The 20322-nt window shown below is 39.2% G+C and overlaps 1 protein-coding gene across 3 annotated transcripts in view; it reads left to right on the plus strand.

Annotated features, from left to right (window-relative positions):
* Positions 1–7: 7 nt before the first annotated feature.
* Positions 8–20322, plus strand: part of mrvi1 (murine retrovirus integration site 1 homolog) — a 34538-nt gene continuing 14223 nt past the window's right edge. The window contains exons 1-22 of one of the 3 annotated variants that reach the window (XM_042408441.1): positions 8–58; positions 865–886; positions 1158–1206; positions 1359–1443; positions 1540–1659; positions 1751–1931; positions 2944–3002; positions 3086–3146; positions 3228–3386; positions 3747–3864; positions 3958–4008; positions 4104–4181; positions 4267–4323; positions 4416–4475; positions 5230–5285; positions 5576–5669; positions 5757–5888; positions 5977–6062; positions 6336–7056; positions 8625–8781; positions 12409–12437; positions 18443–18670. In XM_042408441.1, the coding sequence (XP_042264375.1) occupies positions 1425–1443; positions 1540–1659; positions 1751–1931; positions 2944–3002; positions 3086–3146; positions 3228–3386; positions 3747–3864; positions 3958–4008; positions 4104–4181; positions 4267–4323; positions 4416–4475; positions 5230–5285; positions 5576–5669; positions 5757–5888; positions 5977–6062; positions 6336–7056; positions 8625–8781; positions 12409–12437; positions 18443–18670 (2466 nt within the window). In that variant the 5' untranslated portion in view covers positions 8–58; positions 865–886; positions 1158–1206; positions 1359–1424. Of the gene's footprint in view, positions 59–349; positions 887–1157; positions 1207–1358; positions 1444–1539; positions 1660–1750; positions 1932–2943; positions 3003–3085; positions 3147–3227; positions 3387–3746; positions 3865–3957; positions 4009–4103; positions 4182–4266; positions 4324–4415; positions 4476–5229; positions 5286–5575; positions 5670–5756; positions 5889–5976; positions 6063–6335; positions 7057–8624; positions 8782–12408; positions 12438–18442; positions 18671–20322 lie in introns of those variants that run through there. The other 2 variants (XM_042408459.1, XM_042408449.1) reach the window with 2 other exon arrangements.

Genomic DNA, 20322 nt, shown 5'->3' on the forward strand with positions numbered 1-20322 from the left:
ATCCGGACGTGTGTTCCTCCTGGAGTTTTAACACAAGATGCTTTCTGGTCGTAACACGGTTGTACACAATAATAATAAGCAAAATATTCTCAACTACAGATTTGCAACTACAGGAATATTTAGTTTTATGCTTGGAGATGTGCTAACATGTAAATAAAAGTCATACAATATTGAAAGAACCCTCCGTTTCAGTATAAATAATAATAATAAATAATAATAGTACATTTAATTTGTATCGTACTTTTCATTGATGGTGACGCTCAAATTGTTACAGTATTAATAACATAGAACACACAACACAAAGAAAATGGTAATAATATGAGAAAAAAGCCTTTCTAAATAGAAAGGTTTTAGGCCTTTTTATTAAAAGAGTGTAGGTCTGTGCTGGTAAGTTTAAATAGATCAAATATAATTTCCTTTGCAACATAATGAGAAGCAGCGGAAATTCACCCCCATAAGCTGAGTGAAAACAAAGTTGAACACATTTATTGTTATCCTCTGCACCTGTATTTCTAGATATTTTCATGCTTATGTGCTTGATTTGAATGCTGTGTAAAAAGAAACGCTTGGCAGACTGTGCATTTGATATGTTAAACCGGTGAATTTAAATTGAAATCCATTGACTGCATCATTGTCACAGACCTCTGCAGGGCAGCATTTTGGCAGGAGTGCGCTGAGGTGGGGGGTGATGGGGGAGGAGGGCTGTCAGCTGGTTTTGATGGGAAGCAGTGAAAACAAGCATAAGAGCATCTTGAAGACTTCTTGTGCTAACATTGCAGTGAATCAGAGGAAGGCTGACGAAATAATAATAACAATGAAACTCATAATTTAACAATTAACAATATCCTTTTTTTTTCCTTTCAGAAGAACTGTCCTGGACTGAGAAGTAAGAATTCATGATTTGTTTCTCTTTTTAAAAATATATTAGATAGCTAAATAACTACAAGATAAACTAAATGCATGCCTTGTAATGTCCTTGCACAGCACACATATTAAATGGAGCACTGTCCCTGTATATTTAACACATATAGTCTGAATTCTTAGGACAGAGATGTTTGTTTAGCTGTTTAGGCTCTTTCTTGAAAACATTTCATACTATTAATATTTTAGTATTAGTATCAATGTTGGAGCACATGAACCTCATATTGTTATTACAGGACAAGAAAATAAGATGTAGCCCTTTGACTGGATCCTCACTGCATAGATGTACGTATTTCAATTACTAAAATCAGAGATGTTTCACTTTTTACAACTCAGAGTTTTAATGTATATTATGTTCTTTGTTTCTGCAGTTTGTAATAGCTTTCAGATCATATAAGTGGAGGTAAAGATGTATTTGATCTTTATTGATATGTCAGCTCATGTAGCAATGTGACAGTCCATCAGCACCTTTGCCCTCCAGGGATTCAGGAGAAACAAGCACAATGTCTGACAGCAATGATGGTGAGTGTTGCAGTGACCTTGTTCATCAGAGTATCAGATAATATATACAGTATATTTATTTATGTGTGTGCTGCCTGTGCATCCCTACATATATAGTGTGGGAGTCTCCTGGTTGTGGAACAAGGAATGTGCTGGAGGACACGGGGGACACAAGTGGATTCTCTGAACATGAACTCCTTGACATCATGTATAATGCGTGTAACGCCACCAACGCAGGTACACAGACTTTGTGTTGAGTTCAACAATACAGATTAAAATATTGACATGAACTGTGAATCATTTGCTCCTGTTTCTCTCTCATCTTCAGGAGAGGTGTCGGCCTCGACCATCGTACAGTACCTGCAGACCATGACGGCCCAGAGTTCGGAGCAGGAGAGACTGGCTGCTCTGCGACATCTGCTCGACCCTGACTGTCAGGACCCGCTTGTGAGCAGAGAGACCTTCCACACGACTATGAGGGAGTGGATCGCCCAGTGCAGCCAGGACAGGTGAGACAAAACTATTGACATGTAGTGTGAACATTGAAGCAGGACTTAAGCATCATATCCAGGCCTTTAAAGCTTGATTTAGTGACAATATATATACGTATTGCTTAATGGTAGGTTTATATGTGGTCTAAAGGTCTTCCACTATGTTCAAGTATTTATACAGAGATGGATACAAAATATTTTCAGACACAAATTATTATTTTAAAAAAACGTAAAATCATAAAATGCTGTGAAATGACCAATACATGACTTATTCGGGGAAATCTCATCAATTCAATCAACCAAAACAGTCTTGGACTTTGGTGTAATCTGGTTAGGTTACAATATAAAACCTTATTTCTATAGCATTTTTATCAACAAAGTTACAAAGTGCCGTAAGCAAACAATAAAAGCAAAGAGAATGCAAAGGCACATGGACTGTGCTTACAGTATATTTCCCTTTTCTACCTAAATGGACAAAGTGCTTTACAATTTTGCCTCTCATTCACCCGTTCATTCACACACCCACACACTGATAGCGGTGTAGCTGCCATGCAAGGCACTGGCCTGCCTACTGGGAGCAACTCTGGGGTTCAGTGTCTTGCTCAATAACACTTCAACATGTGGACAGGAGGAGCTACAGCCAGCCACAATTAAATGCAGTTTAGTTAATTAAACACGTTGTAGGTGTCAAAAGAGAGAGAGAGAGAGAGAGAGAATTGTTTAAGCTTAGTGCTCCTCCTGAGGCTGCAGCAAGAGTGTCAAGGTAAATTATCCTTAGAAATAAAACAAGGTCGAGATGACCTGCAAGAAAGTCACTCCTGCATATTTAGTGTTAATTCAACTCCCTGAGAGTCATTGTGTTTAATATTGATATCATTGAACTGAAACGGTTTAATATCTTTAGGTAAATTAATTTGTTTCCAAGTAGATGATTCCTTTTTTTTGTTTGTTTGTTTTTTGTTGTTTTGTTATTCTGTTGATCTGCGCTCACTACAAACCGTGGGAACTAATGGCTCCTCCTGTCTGTCAGTACTGACGTGGGCAGCAGTAATGCATCTTGGCCCAACTCCTCTCAAGTGCCTGTAAATGGTAAGCTATCACTGTTTTGGTCAGACTTCTGCGAACGTCTTAATCAGACAAAATGCATTTCACTAAACCTAATTTCCTTTCAGGGCTGGATTTCTCATGTTCTCAAAGCAAAGCTACTTCCTCAGAAAGCCACCAGTGTGCCTGGTTAGTTTAGTTTAGTCCTTTAATCACTGCATGTAATTAACTCCTGTCACACTACACCACTAACTGTCTGTTTGGCTTCAGTGATGGAAAAGACCTGTCTGGCACAGTGGCTGAACTGAAGCAAGCTCACCGCAAGCTGAGCGAACAGAACAACAGCCTGTTGAGGACGGTAGCTCAGTGTGAGGATGTAAACCTGCAGCTCACTCTGGAGATCAATGAGCTGCGAGCAAAGCTGGCCAGGTGAAGGATTTTCCATTTTCTCCCCCATTTATCTCTAGTCATCGCTCTGTCACCATTTTCAGTGAAACAATTCCTCTCAAAAGCACATCATTTATCAGATTCTTGTTTTATTTATTTAATTCTTTATTCTTTAACTGATGTAGTGAGTCATGCATCTTTTCAAAAAACTATTTTGCTATGGAAGCAGACGAAGAGGAAAGGCAGTCAAAGGTGTAATGAACTGCATTACCGCGCTTCAGATTATGTGGCTTTACTCTCAGTTTGAGGAGTAAAATCACATTTTCTGATGAGAGGTGTAGTAGAAGTTGACGTTCTGCTGAATAAATCAAGAAGATCTGATGGTTTTTTTGATGTGTGCAGTACCCAGCGGTCAGCAGTGAGAGCCAGATCCCTGTCAGAGGAACTCGAGGAGACCTGTCGCGCATTTAAAGAGGCCCAGGAGAGAGCCAGTCGCACCCAGACCAACTGCACCCAACTGGTATATCACACACTGAGCATGCTCCCAAATACGCAATGGAGAATTAGGAACAAAAGTGTGATGTTTTTAAGTAAAACCTTTCTTGATCCTCAGAGCAATGAGGTTGAATGCCTGAAGGTTCACATTAGGAGGCTAGAAGACAAGGTAATCTTGATCTTATAAAGTCCAAATGTTTGCTTGTAGAGAAGTGAAGCTGATGTACCTTTTAATTTAATGAAATGTTCCTCATGTTTGTGCAGAATGAAAAACTCACCTTTGAAAGGACATGTTCTGAAGATAGCATCAGCAAACTGCGGAAGGTCAACACTGAGTTGAGGGTAGGAACAGATCCGTAAAACACTCCTGTGTCTGTCTCCGTGTTACGAGTTTGTTTTGTGAGTTAAACATCTAAATAATTCACAGGCTGAGCTTGAAGAAACCCTGGTTATGTTGACTCTGAGAGACAGAGAAATCACAAAGGTTTGTCCATCAGAGCATTTTTATCTGGAGAAAAATTGGCAGTTTTGTTTTTATTTTGTCATTTAACTTTATTTTTGTATGTTCCCGTGTAGAAAGACATTCTTATGGATAAGATGAAGAAATCTCACATGGAGAATCACAACATCATTGAGGTTTGTTTGACACTTTGACCCAGAAAAGAGAAAATATGAAACTAAAGATCCCCTTCAGACATGTTTTAAGACATATAAAATACTCTACTTTGAATAATAGTTTGTGTCTGATATGTCTTTTCCAAAAAGAAGTTCAATAAGCCAGTTAAAAATTCCTAAAATTACATCTACTCTTTCTCCCTACTTCACTCAAATTCATTCTCAGTGTTTGTGCACTGGACGCTTCAAGTTTCCACATCACACTTATGTAAGTTGCATACTGGACCACGATTGGCTCCACACTAGCTGTGATGTCACAAATCATGCTCGTAGCTACATGCCTTAAACTCATATTTCAGGAGAACACAGAGGAACGTTTCTCCCTTCAGCAGATGAATGTGAAAACAGTCCTCCTGTTTAAAACTCTGCACATACACCATTCTGCACAGTGACGCTCAAACATCCAACTGAAAGAACAAGAAGAAAAACACACAGTATGTTTGACAGGAGGGAGACTTTAACTTCAAACTTTTAAATTATCTTTTTATGTCATGTTAAATCCTGAAAAGAAACCAATAACATAATATAAGAAACTAATATCAGGCATTTCAAATTGTAGGACCATCAGCTAATTCATCATCATCATCATTTCAGAATATGTAACAAGGAAACCAAAGATTTCAAATATGATAGATCTTACATATGTTATGATTTATGGTTTTCACTGTACATTCTGGCTGTTATTTAGCGCATTAACTCTGTCCTGGTGGTACAGGGTCTGCAGTCACAGCTGATGAGGTTACAGGAACATTCACAGCAAGTTCTGTTGAGGTATTTCTAACCAATGTCTACACCTACATTTGATCTGTGTAACAGCTGTACAGTACAGATTACTGTACACTCAAGGCTATAAAGTTGAACAGCAGTGAAAAAAGTGTGTTAAATGCAAGGAACATGTACATGTTACATAATTTTGTAGGAAAGTTAAATATTTAAACGAAGCATGCTATTCCAAAGAAAATATTTTGAAATAACGTTATACTTTAGAGAATATCTCAACATATGTGTGTATTCATTATTGCTTTTGTGTGATTTCTTTACTGATAATTTTCTAATGACAGGTACGACAGACACTGTATCAATCCTCAGAGTCTCTACAGTCGAGATCCTCCAAACCTGCGCTCTCTGCAGAGCGAGATGCAGGACATGCAGCAGGTAGGAAATGCTTGCTGTCAGCAGGTTGTCGTTCATTGTACTGATATTCTGTCCTATGTTGACCGTGACTGCCTTCTTTGTCTGCAGCAGCATCACAGAGCTCTGGACGACATAAGTCTCCCCTCCCTGCACACACACAGTGATGATATTCAGAGCATCATCCACAGGATCAAGTCTGCAGAAATAGCTCATCTTCTGCACAATAAGTATCCTGAGAGGGTGAGAGGAGAGTATAGACACTCAACAGAGGATGATACTTATTACATGTACTAACACATGCATCTCTCTTGTGTCTTCTCACACACAGGATTCTGCCTCTGTAGAGACACAGGAGAGGCCTTTTCCTCAACGCCAGCAGCAACAGGCAAGCATCAAGCAGCAGCTTCTCAATGTGTATGTGAGTTTTTACCTCCTTTTCTCCTGTTATGGTAACAGACTGGATATGGTTGATGTTAGACTGTTCTGAAACGCTTCCTCCCGCTAATAAAAGGGGTGTCTGGTTTTGACAGTGTATTTATGGGCATCTCCATTACGCAACACATAGGAGTTACTATCTCCTGTGTGTAAGACTCTATTAGGCATAAGTGCAGTTTTAGTACCCCCTGGTAACTACAGACATAACAGTGTGTAAAGGAGATGTTTATAAAGCTACGGTGGTGGTTTCAGGCTGCAGGAGCTGGAGCTGCAGAAGTGTTTGTGGGAGGAGAAAGGAGAGAAGGTGGAGGAGCGGTTGAGAGCCCAGGAGAAGGAGCAAAAGCAAAGCCAGACCAGGAACCAGACACCGAACCAGGAGGCCAAGAAGGTGGCCATTGTGAACTGGTGGAAAGTCCTCAGTGTGGAGGGGGCTAAGGCCCAGACAAAAGAAACCCGGTCGACCCAAGAGCTCTCTGAGAGAGCCAAGCTCCAGCAAGCAGAGCAGACGATCTCTGATATGAGGGAGCAGGTCTGCCAGCTGCAAGCCTCTCCCAAATCTGTACAGGAGTGTGTCAGTGAGCGAAAAAACAGCAGTAGAGTTGTTCTTATACACAAAGGAACCAACACTGAGAGCAGAGAAGCTGGTGAGAAGGTAGTGAAGGATCAGAGGGATGCAGCGGTGGCTACAGATCCTGTGGAGATCACAGGCGGAGCAGCCTCAGAGCAGGAACAAACCAAGATTCGGGTGACCGCAGACGGACTTCTGGTGACCCTCCGAAGGATGGAGGCAATGGTCAACAATGCCCTGGTGACCGCCGAGCTGGTGAGAGAGAGCGAGCAGAGGGTGAGCCAGGTGAGAGTGAAGATGGAGAGCATCACTCAGAGGGTGGAGGAGGCTCTGGGCCGAGCAGCCGACACTGACAAGCAGCTGAGCAGTCTAGAGGCCAGGATCACAGAAAAGGCTCCAACTCAGGTTTGTCTGTAATAAAAATCTGTGTTTGCTTTACATTACAATAACAGTTAAAGCAAAAAAAAAATCTTGATCTGAAAACGTCACAATTAAACTGCTATTTGACTTTGATTCCGTTAAAATAGTGTGGAAAAGTTAGTCAAGTAAAGATAATGTTATTTATATATCCAAAAATCACACACCAATCACAAATTTGCCTCAAAGAAATTTATCTCCACAACATGCGACACCCTCAGATCCGAGTTAGATAAGTTAATATTAGAAAATCTCCAGCTGTCAAATTTTAATGACATATAATTTAAAATCTCATGTATCATTATTTGAGATTTTATCTTATTATGTCATCCTGGTGTCCTCTTAAGCATTGGAGATGTTTTTATAATCAGTTATGAGGCCTGATTTTCTCATGTGGAGCTGATAACACCCCCAGGGGATAAAAGCTGCCAAAATAAACCTGCTGGAATTAAAGGTTTTAAATTAAAGTTGTGACATTACTTGGACTGTTCTCACAGAAATGTGAAATGCAGTCTTTCATCTGCAAAACTGAACAGAAGTGTGTGTGTCCGCAATTGTTTTGACATCATGCAATGATTTTTGGCATCTAAAAATGACTCAAATGAAACAGTCTGATAAGGGAAAATTACTCTCCAAGCAGCTCACAAGTCATCCTTTGTATTAAGGTGTCACAAGTAAAAAAGGATTATAAGTTAACAGATCATGCTGCTCATTAAAAGATTTTATGCAAATCTTTTAAAGGAAGGAGATTCAAGATTTAGTTTATTTTGTATTCATTCATTCAGTCATTTTATTGTGTATTTGCGTAAACAAAAAACAAAATGCTCTTACTCTCAGCCCACCGCAGTGCGACAACAACAGAAAGGGTAAAGACATACTGTATATCTAAAAAAATCCCTTTAAAAAAATGACAAAAACATATAAATCCCAAGAGAAAACAAAAACAAAAAAAAGAACAAGCAGTTATCAGCACAGTGCATTACAGTGGATTTAGAGAGAAAAGTACATGTCTCAGTTTGATGTAGACAGCTCTTGCATGTCAACAAGTGACCAGCACCGATGGGGGAGTTATATAATCTATTTTGCTGGATTATATTAGAGATTACAATATTCACATGAACATAGCAAAGATCAAACAAAACGTCCAAAAGACAAACATGATTTTGTTTAGCAGGATTTAGATTTTCTTATTTCCTACCCTCATCTCATGACCCTGTAGATTCAACTGATGACCCCATGTGGGGGTCCTGCAAATATTTATTTCCATCCACAACACTGACGAGCAATGCGTGTGTGAGTGTATGTGTGTGTGTGTGTGTATTTTGTGCTATGAAATGACACAATCAACAATTTTGCAGAAATATTTGAGCTATAATTGCAGTTGTTTTGTGAATGAACTTCATATTTCAACTCATTTCTAAGCGATTATTAGTAACAGTAGTAGCACAAGTAGTAATGCAGTAATGGTGATTTAATTTTTTCATATATTCTGTATCTAAACATCTCATATGGAAAGAAAAGATCAATCTGTTCTCTTTGTCTGTGCTTTCTTGAAGCTACCATGTCCCAAACTGTCAGCTGACCCTGGACCAGACGCCACCGGCTTTACAACTGAGTCTAATGTCGAAGTTAAAGACAGAGACAGAAAGGAGAGCCCTCCTCCATCTCTAGTAATCCCAGAAGTCAGTGAGCCTCCACAGCTACCCATGAATGGTATGACGGCTGCATTACAGAAATACAGCTTCAAGTTATGTTATCGTGGTTACACACAGATAAATTGAAGTGACTTCCTTTTCTATTGGTAATCCCTGAGGATGTCTGAAAATAGACGCAGCAGATATTTACATTGCACACAACAGCTCTTACAGTGAGGAGGAAGAGAGAATATGCTCTTAGGGAGTGTATGCTATCTATCATAGGGGGGCCTATGGGGAAATTAAGGTTAGTCAGAATGGGGTTTTTTATGTAAATACAGGGAGGGTAGAGTATTTTTAGCTACATCCAATTTTTATTGACCACATATTTGGAGAGTTTTTGAATTTGCAGGGCTAAAACACTGTTTTTGTGAGCTATCGTCCCCTCTTCTCAGTGCCCGTGGTTCAGTCCATTTTACATTTAGGTCTGAATTTTTTGAAGTGCTTTGAGCCAGTTTATATAAACACACTGCAAAATCTCAGATGTGCAGCTCAGAAAGCACACAATACAGGCCTGAAGGTGCATTAAATTGAATTGTAGGTAAAAGTGGGAGGAAAAAAATGGAAAAACACATTATGACTGACAATAAAGAAATAGTTTGACATTTCGAGAAGTGTCCATATTCTTTCTTGTTGAGCATTAGATGAGTAGAACAATACCACTCTCATGTTTGTCCCTTAAAAACTACAGCCAGCAGCTGGTCATTTACTTTTTACCCAACATCAAGTCCTCAGTTTCTAGCTACAAGAAAAGGGTAAACACAAAATGTTCAGTGTCTTTCTGCAAACCCTTTGTGAAGCCTTCATGTTCTTATATTGCTGAAAGCTGCTGGATTTGATAAAGGTATTTTTCACTACTTATCTTGTTGCTCCACGTTTTGGTCAAAGGGAGGATCACTTCTCTTCCAATCCTTACGGAAAGGTCATGGAAAATGTTTTCAAATTCTCCTTCCCCAAGAGAGTCCCTTGATGGCTGAAAAGGCCAAGTCGTATATTGAAATGTTTATTTGTGGTGTAGAGGAGTTTGGATCATGCTGAGCTAGCTGAGATCCACTGGGTGGCCTCAGAGGGGGAAAATATATTTCAAATGAAGAGCCAGTGGTTGTCTCCATGGTGGCTTGTTTGTTTGTTTTACAACCCTCTATATAAAGTTCACATTGTCCAGTGCTATGTTGGCATAGGTTTGTTTTTGCTTACCAAATGAAGCTGTGTCAACACTGCAAACAACAAACATTTTATGGTTAATACTGACATCATAATAACTAATATGAGCACTGCAGAATCCAGTTTGATGTCCCTGTACCTCAGGTCATAGATGATGTCTGATAATGCCAGTGTTTGTCATTGGGAGGAGGGTTTCATCACATGTTATCTCCTCACGAAGAAACCCAGATGTTAGCATTGTGTCAAGAATACATTACTTTATTTTTTTATATATCAGTGACAACATGTATTAATTTACTTCAATGGGAATTAAAGTGTGCCTATGATGGAGCATTAGCGCCACTGTTAGAAAAGAAATCTGAGATTTCGAGAATTAAGGCATAATTTTTTTTTCATGAGAAAAGTCGTAATATCTTGAGAAAAAAAGTTGTAATATTCGGGGAAATAAAAGTCATAAAAGTGTAGGTTTTTCAGGTGTAAAATGTGATGTTTGGTAAAACCTGTAACTTCAGTTCAGCAACATTTGACATGTAAAAGTGGACAGACAGACTGCTCTCATCTGAGCTACCACAGAGTATTTAAATATCGTATGATTTATACTTGTAAAATTACAACTTAATAATATTATGACTTTTTTCCCCAAAATATTATTACTTAATTGTTGTACAATTATGACTTAAATTTCAAAATATTATGTCTTTATTCTCCTAATATTACGAATATTTTTCCTCTTTATTTTCTGAATGCCCAGTTTTTTCCCCTCTCATTACTCTGTTGTATGTGTCACACTTAACCAAAAGGCAAATGTTCATCTGCAGCCTCTGGACATGTTGAGGTTAAGCTTTAAAAGAAACACACAAGCAAAACAAGGAGCAGGAAAAAACAGTAAAGCACAAGATACAGCATAAATGAAAATAAACCTAATAGAAGCTGTTATAAAACACATACATACAATTGCATGTAATCATAACTTTACAACAACAGACAAGACAACACACCTCAAAGGACTACAAAAATGTAGCAGTAAAGGCAAATGCTAAGGATGCATGACACGTGCACACACATAGTTATAAAGATTAACAAAAAACCTTATCCACAGAGCAAATGGCATCTCTAACAGTAATAAATGTTGAGTTGTGAGTCATCTTTTCAGTGCTTTTGTGTTTTCAATGCCATCTCGAGTACAGACATTCACTCTGCCTCCATTTAGGCTTTTAAAGCTATTTATGTCCCTCCTTCATCTGCCTTTATACAAATAAAACACTAATATGACATATTAAATCAACTGTAGGCATATCGCTATAACATTACAAAGGAATAAAACTTGTTCCTAGGTTTTATGTTGCAGTTTTAAACAAGACACGGTGAGCTTGTTTGGTGCTGATGAATAAAGATCCACTGGAGACTCAATGTAAATAATTTAGAAAAGCAGTTTCTAATGCTCGAAGGCTCTAATGCTCTAATGCTCACTGTGTGTGTGAGTGTGTGTGTGGTGGTTGTGTTCACTCTCAGGACTGTAAACAGTCTGCCGTTTGATGGGGAATCTATAAACGAGAGAACGCTGGAAAAATGCTGGATTAATGTGTGGTCAGGTAAAACTCGCTGTGTTGTGGGGAGAAAAACAAAAGTATCTGACAGTGTCTTAAGACAAAATTAGGTTAAATCAGGACAAAAGTGTTTAAAACACATTTCGAGCATCTATATCTTCGCCAGGGAGAATCTGTCATCCTTGCTGTGTATAGCCTTTTAGTTTTCCACCTTTTTTTTCCCACAAATGTAATCATTCATCAAGAAAAATCTGCCAATGAAAAGCTTCATCAGTCACACAGTTTTGTAGTTTGGTGTGTGTTTTCAAAAAGTAAAAAGTCTTGGAGGTGATGTCATAAAATAAGCAACATAAAAACAGTGAAGTGTTCTTTTTTTAATCTGTTTCCTCTCAAATTTAATAGCACTTAATGTCATTAACCGTCTCTAACAATTAATTTGCAGCTCTTCCTTCTTTAATTACCTTTTTGTTACATATTATTCGCTCAGCTCTGATGGTGCTCTATGTAATCTTTCTGCTTGGTATCCCAATTTTACCGACCTTTGCCTGAGAGCACCTAAAGCAAACGACACAATAGCCTTCACTTGGGCCAAGAGCTTTCAACCAGCGGATCAAGCGCCTCATGTACTTGAGACGGTTGCCAGGTTATTGTTGCCCCTAGTTATAGAGATGGGGGGGGATACTTCCTGAAACAAGAGTTACATTAGCTCTACCTATCAGATGAATATCATGCTGCCAGCATCAACCTCACAGGGAAGAAAACTCAATTAATTTTCTGTTGATTTGTTTTCTCTGCCTGTTTCTCTCTCTCTCTCTCTCTGTGTGTGTGTCTTTCTCGCGCTCTTGTTTTGTAACCGTCTCATGACATTTGCATTGCTTTCCTGTTTAATGCAAATCAACTGTCTTCACTGTCTGTGTGTGCTCTGGCTCCAACAGGTGGCATAGGACGAGGCGGCTGCAACGAGGTGAGACTCCCTGCGGCTACAAAATATTATTTCTCTTATAAAAGCAGAACTGCATGCTTGTTTGTATCTTTTATGTTTGTTGGAAATGTTATTTTTGTATGAGATGCAAGATGTGACACTGATTACAACTTTCTTTCAAGCTTGCTAATGTAAAGGGAAAGTGAAATTGATCCTTTTGACTTTGTGCTTTGGGCAGTAGTGGAAAATACATTAATTTACTTGTATTTTACTTGAGTTACTTGAGTATTACCGTGTTATGTTACTTTATACTTGTACTTCACCACAATTCAGAGGGAAATATTGCACTTTTTAATCCACTACATTTATCTGACAGCTATAGTATTATGAGTAGTTACTTTTCATGTCATATGTTTAAAAAGTACAATGTTTTATAGTTGTTATAGATTGAACCAGCAGTTCCCCTCTAAATATCCCTACTAATCTTCTCATATGGTTTAATTAAAATAATTGTTCAAGGCTCAAAGTAGGTAAAAATATCCAATATTTCATGATAAAGCAAATATTAGAGAAAAGTTCAAAAACAATCATAGATTAATGTAGCATAACTTTGTATTTTCCTTCTTTCTACCCCATTAATCATCTCACAACCCCTTAGGTTCATCAGGTGACTCTTTGGAGGGGCCCGACCTCCAGTTTGGGAACCTCTTGGCTAAGCTACTTACCCATATAAAGTAGTTAAAACTAGCTCCACCTCCACCTGCTACAACAGTAAAAATGCTACTTACACACTGATGCAACAGTATTAACAATCTTACAATGTGATATAATAATATATCAGTTACAGGGGCCATTTGTCTGCAGAACAAGTACTTTACCTGTGATACTTAAAGTATATTTACCTGATAATACTTTTACTGAGGTAAAAATTCGAATGAAGGACTTTAACTTGTACATTTTGTTATTTTTACAAAGTGGTTTTGGTAGTTTTACTTGTAGAAGTAAAGAATATGAGTACGGCAATGCTTTGGGTAAAACTTTCAATGCCTAAAGTCAAAAAAATATTTTCACTTGTTGAAATAAAATACAAACATCTGACTTTTCTGCACAAATTGCTCCTTTGATAAGCGATTTCCTTCACACTGTTGCGCTCTAGATTATCAGCTCACATTGATTCAAACTGTGATGCTGTAATTTGCTGTGAACGTCAGCTGTGTTCATACAGACAATGTGACTGCTGTGCTCGTCCCCCCCCCCCAAAAAAAATCACAGCATTCAAGAGTCAAATGTCTCAGTGTTAAAAAGCAGCACAAAAGGCGCAGGGTTTGACAATGCAGTTTACCAAACAATAATGAACTTTTAAGAGCTCAGAAGAGGATGCGTTGCTCCCTCTTACCGGCAGAGTAAACATAGTTCAGAAGGACACAGTCTATCTATCTATCTGTCTGTCTCTCACAAACATGCCTTCACATAAAAACACACAAAAAATCCTCCCATACAATAGTTACAGTAACAAAACCTACAGAAAAAGCAACATACTTTACTAACTTTCTTCAGGTTTTAGCTGAGGGATGATCAGTGGAGCAGCAGCCTGAGAACACACACGCACACACACATAGAGACACACACACACACACACACTCCACAGCAGCCCAAAGAGGCATACAGAGCCCTTCTCCTTAAATGGTCAAAGCTCCCAGGAGTGAAAGAGAGGCTGCTGCTGAAAAAAGACAGGGAACAGAGGGGACGGGAGAAGGAAGGAGAAGCCCCGAGGATAGAGTAGTTTTCTGTGGAAAAGCCTGAGAGTGACAGTTTGACTGTGGGAAGTCGGTCTGAGTGGAGAGATCAGCGGGGAGTGAGTGTGTCTCCACGGCACTAGCGGTGGACTCAGGTAATGTGTGTGCTCTCTGTGGACAGGTTCAGATGGTCGGCTGTGTGGAGCTGTGGGGTCTTATGTGTGTGCATGTTTGATGGACACATGTGGATTTGTGAGATGCAGGAGATGCAGATGTGTCGGTGTTTCTGCAGCAGTGTCAGACTTGTGCCGAAGGGGGTGTTTTTGGACTTGCTGTGGTGTGTTTACGTAATCAAGTGTTTGTCTGAAAGTGAAACTCATCTCTCTGTCTTCTTGGTGTGTGTGACAATATATCAATGCGATTTAAAGTCGGTGTGTTTATCTGTTCCCTCATCTAACTGTTCATCTCCACATCTTTCCGTCTCCTTTCTTTTCTCATATTTCCTCTGTCCTGTTATCTCAGATTGTAGCTCTGCAGCAACCACTTCCTCTGCTGGCCCTGTGCTCTGTGCTTCTCACAACCAAATTTTAAACAAATCTGGCAAGAGGGAGCGTGCTTATGTAACAGAGGAGGGGGAGGAGGGTGCCAGTGATAGGCCTATGGTGACCCATCAGATTCTGTGACCTGCAGTGTTGGTTAAGTTAAAGCATGATGAGGAGTGAGATTGTTATGGTTAGGGTAAAAATATCAGGGCAGGTCACAGAGTCTGATGGTCACCGAAGGAAAGAGGCAGCTAGACCTGGCTGCAATGAGAGGCAATTTGCACTCCTGACAGTCCTGATGGACAAATGTTTTCTTTCTTCCTTGTTGTGTAAGAACAAGAATATCTAGAGGGGCTGTGTGTGCTCAGGCTTGTATGCTCTGTCCTGTTCCCCCCACAGGAAATAATCTGAGTGATTCAATTACTCTGCAATATTTATCTCAGTTTCATGGTCTGCCGGGGAAGCACTCCCGCAGTGCAGGCTGGCATCTCCGTTTGGACTGTGATATGTTTTAGTAGAATGAGTTCCTTCTGCCTGTGTCAGCACTGTGTCATGGTCTGGTTTATTATACTTGAAACAAGGTTATCAAAAGATGTTTGTCAAGTGTGTCAAAGATACAACCTATTGAAATGATCATCAATGATTTCTTTATTGTTCTTCTTTTTCTATTGATTCCTTTCTTTATTTAGGGTTAGGGTTAGGACTAGGGTTAGGACTAACCCTAACCCTATATTTTGAGGAAAAAACCGATACATAAACCACCAAGAAAAAGAGACTAGTGAAAGAATAAAACACAAAGTGGTAACACAAATTAAATAAGGACTCATATGTTCAAGTCAAGAATAATGCAGGTGGTTGTTACCAAAGTCACCCTCAAATCCAGGGGCAATTAGATAACCATGTTAGAAATATTCGGTGAGTCATTCTCATGTTTATATATGAAAGCTGATCTAAATAACTGAATATGTAGAACTGAGGAGGCTGTTCACACTTTCCGGTACAAGATAAGTGGCAGGTTTAGGCGGAGTATTTGACAAAAAACACATGTTCTGCTCACTAGCAAAAGATGTAAACTGTAACTCAACAGCAACGTTGAGTTACATGACCGCGTTTTAAAGGATCAAAAAGTCTGCAGCCAAAAGCTGAGAAGGAGACGTGAACTCAACCCTGTATACCAGTATTCCTGCAGTCAGGAAATATTCTCTCTGCTCACTGGGAGACAGCTAAACAACCCATTTCCTCCCAAGTGACTCACAGCCTTTCTGTCCCTATATGTTCCCAAGAACTTGTCATGTTTGTGATGACACAGAGCAGCACAGCGCATATTTTGGCTTTGAAGTGACTGAGGACTTGTCCCACGCAAAGTGCATGCCATAGCTCTGAAATAAGCGTTAATTTATCACACTTTTCACTCGCAAACCGCCATCCTTCAGCAGGTACATGTGACGACAGGCATTGGCAAGTAAACGTAGACGCACATGCACCTCTTGATCTGTTTTTACTAAACCAATGGGAGGTAAAGAAGCCTGAAAATAGTTTGTGGACGCAGTGCGGCGTTTTCCCTGTGCTCCTTTTAAAGGGTTAAATTTGCTTGCCCTTTAAATTTGCATGAATTTGTAACTAAAAGGGAAAGAGATGCAAGTTCAAACAATGGCTCAAACAAGTTGCACACACGTAATATTTGACTAAATTAAGTCCTGTTTCTCTTTAGCTAAATGATCCATTATTATTGATGGAAAACACATGCATGCAGCAGCACAGCTCAGCCTTTACTTTTTGTTTGGGTTTGATTTAAGGATTTGATTTATTTTAGATAAAATATTCTACCGTCAAGAGTTCAGATTATACACTCCTGATCATCCCCAGCCTCTATTTTAGGAACTGGATACTTTTTGTTTTTGTATAATTGTCTCTGTTGCAGCGATTGAGCAGTCATTTTCTTTCTCTGCACTACTAGGTGCTTTATCTTTTTTTTCCTGTTTGCTTTTCACTTACACTATTCATATTTTGTTGTATCTTGTCTTCACTCATCTCTGTTATTATCTTACTACTGAATGGACCTTGAACTAAATTGATGATTTGTTATTGAATTTTTAAAAAAACAACAGTTACAGATACGGTTTGTGTAGCTTCTCATTGCTTCACAGTTCAGTCAGCCCACGAGAGCAAGTTACACTTCATGTTTCAGGGTTTTATCACGGCCTTACACATCGTCAGTCAACATGGACTGCCTGATGAAAGTCACAGTATGGGAAGAAAAACACACATTGTGCTTCTCAGGCTCAGTCATGAGTGGTATTTATTTGCATGTCCAATCACGCATGTTGTAAAGTGACAAGTGCGGAGAATCGTGTCCAGAGGCCTTGAGTGTTGAACATTGCTGTTTGGTCCACTGGGCACCATTCAGTTTTTTAAAAAAAAGAGTCTTGAAGAATCTAATGTTTTACTACCTTCCAAAACCTGAAGATCTTTTATTGCATCTTTCTTTCTCCTATTCTCCCAGTGAAGGAAGGTTAAAGGTCCAGTGTGTAAAATTTAGTGGCATCTAGCAGAACGGACTTGGCAGAAATGGAATATAATATTCACAAGTATGTTTTAATTCATGTATAATCACCTGAAAATAAGAATTGTTGTGTTTTCGTTACCTTGGAATGAGCCCTTTATATCTACATAGGGAGCGGGCCCTCTTCCACTGAGGCTGCCATATTGCACCACCATGTTTCTACAGTAGCCCAGAACGGACAGACCAAACACTCTAGAGAGGGCCTTTGCATTTTTCACGAGTTTCACAGTCACAGTTGGTACTCCTACACGCTTGGAGGGCGAGGGAGGGGGTATTCAGTTGGTTGCAATCTGCAACCTCACCACGCGATACCACTAAATCCTTCACACTGGTCCTTTAAGTAAATACAGTATATTCACAAAAGTCGGCCTACATGAATATTCACTTTATAAAGTATTTTCATGGCATAAATGAAGCAAAGGTAGATTTATATCACTTGAATTTTTTGCTGTAGGCCCTGTTTTTACCAGTAGGCTGCGGTAGCCTACTGGTAAAAATGCATGTCACATAACTGTAATGTCCTCAGTTTGATTCATTTGTTGCATGACGTTCTTCATCTCCCTCTTTCCCGTCATCTCTCCACGGTCACTACCTAACGGCATAAACAAATTAAAAAATGTTTAGAAAGTTATGTTTTTTGCTAAAATGTTCTTGGATCCCAAGGTGGTGGTACAACAACTCTAGGTGGTTGTGACTGTAGTTGACACCCACAAATTCAACCCCAGTCATGTGAAAGAATGAAACCGGTGTCACTTACTGATGCTGCGAGATTTTTTCAGTATAACATTAAAGTTCACGGTTCATTCTTCTTTGAAATGAGTGTGCTCTTGCTCTTTTGAGAGTTCAAAAAGCCATCCAGTAAAGCCTTAGGAACATTTAACAGTTTTTGTTTCTATTACAACAGTAACAGTACGTTGGGAAAATATGCTAATAGTGATGTTGCAAGGCCGTGGAGAATGAAGCTATTCCGGGGGTTGTTTATAGTGTGACTGTTTTGTTAGTTCTACTGTATCTTTTTTTAGCTGTGCTTTGCCAGAAATGACCATCTTCAGAATATCGTCATTCATGTGTGACATCTTTTTTCCTGTAGTTGATACAGCAAACTGAGGAAGCAGTAAAGAACAGTTTCCCCTCAATAGTACTCATCAACTGCACATGTGTCTTCTCATGCATAACGTACATCTTTTGTGTCTACATGTGTTTAAGGGCTTGCAGCGCCAGGAAGAGGAGAAACACTTGCTGCAAGGATCTCTACTTGATCAAAGTGGCCATAACTTCAAGGAGTACAGTGACGCCTCCTGTGCTGCTGAGAGACCCTTTATTTTCCCCCACACCCGCTCCCGTCCCTCACTGCCCCCCGCCATGCCCACACTGCCCGAGGAGGAAGAGGACTCCCCCGAGGAACTGGACAGTTCATCAAGCTCTCCCAGTACAGTGAGTGAAAGTGCTGTCACTTTCTGAAGCACATATTCTGTTTTTGGAAAAAGCATGTGAGTCAATAAAAACTGCCACTGAATAATCCATTTGGCCCTGGTGAGGAAACTCTATCAATGTTGCTACTGAAGGCTGCCTTCGAATAAGGCATCCTTTTTGGACTCGGCTGCTTTCCATTTATCAGTAGAAGGATTTGATTAATGCCTCTTAATGAAAAGCACAATGTTCTTTTCTTCAGCTACACACTTGTTTTTTACTCTGGTTCCACAGTCGAAACCAAAGCATTGGAATGTCTTTTTCTAATTTGGGTGGACTTACCCTTTGAATAATTAAGATCCCCAGTCCGATACAGTTTGTTTTTTGTATTTGCTGACCACTTCAGAATGAATTATATAATCCTGAACAAGCATGATTTAGTCTCACATAGTCAACAAAGTGTTAAACATTCAGCTGTTTGCAGTCGCTCATAAACACACAAGCTAGATAAGACATCTCTGCAGAATGTAATGAAGCTGTGTAATCTAATCTTCAAGCCATGTACCAACAGTATGAAAGTATCCACCTTTATTACGGCGCGGCCGTGGCCTTTCTGCAGCCTGTCTGCAGCATTCAGCTTCAGACTCCTTTCATTAGGATTCCAGTGGCAAAGATGAGCTCTAAGAGGAGCGCTTAGGTAACTAGTGTTTGATGGCAGTCTGTGTTTATACGTACCTTTAACGGTTGGACAGGGATTTTTACAAGAAATAACTTTTTATTTCAGAAGTGAAGTTTTTCTTCATGCAACATTATGTTCCATGTTTGAAAATGTTCAACAGATTTAGGACAACATTCACATTCAGCATAATTTATCTGAGTGTGGATTTGTTCTTGGTCATTAAACCTCCGGAGTAAATGTTGGTAGATGTTTGCTGACTTTCTCTGCGTTCATTTTTGTCTTTGTTTAGCACCTTAACTCACATGCATGGCATCAAATGGCTCAACTATAACCTAACCTATAGCCTAACTGTTGTTGGACATTACATTGTCTTTTGGCATAACATTTTGTCATTTTAACAAAAGCTACTAGGAACCCATGTTACAAGAAAAAGGTGCCTGTAAAAATGTACAAATCGTCACTGATAATCACTCAAAATATTATTATAGAAGGTTGTTGAAGGTTAAAAAACTGTAAAATTGTCACTATTCATAAACATAAATACAGCAGGAAACTAATAAGACATTGATTTATAATACAGTCTATTTACTCTTTTTTGTGGCTTTTTCATTGTAAGTATGTGTATACCTAATCACTGACAATTATAATAATTCAGCATTGCTTTCTCAGCCTGTCTCTACATGATATATCAATAAAGTTATGTTCGAATAAATAAAGCATGCACAGTGAATTCACTGGTCAAAAGCCAGACACCAGAGGGTTAATGGTATTATTACTCATTCCTTTAGGTCTGTCTAATGCCTTAAAGTTTGACGCTGCAAAGCTAAAAGTTGCTGCTGAAAACTATTCAGGCTTCCTTAATAATCAATAATTATATTTATTTCAATCAAAAAGCAGTTTGAGCAATTCCTGAAGGCTTTGAGGGAAAATCTATTTGTTACAAATACTTTTGGGGGGCTGCCATTAAATGTATCACAGTTAGGTGGCTGATCCTGAT

This window comes from Thunnus maccoyii, chromosome 1 (assembly GCF_910596095.1).
Source record: "Thunnus maccoyii chromosome 1, fThuMac1.1, whole genome shotgun sequence".
In the NCBI taxonomy this organism is placed as follows: domain Eukaryota; kingdom Metazoa; phylum Chordata; class Actinopteri; order Scombriformes; family Scombridae; genus Thunnus; species Thunnus maccoyii.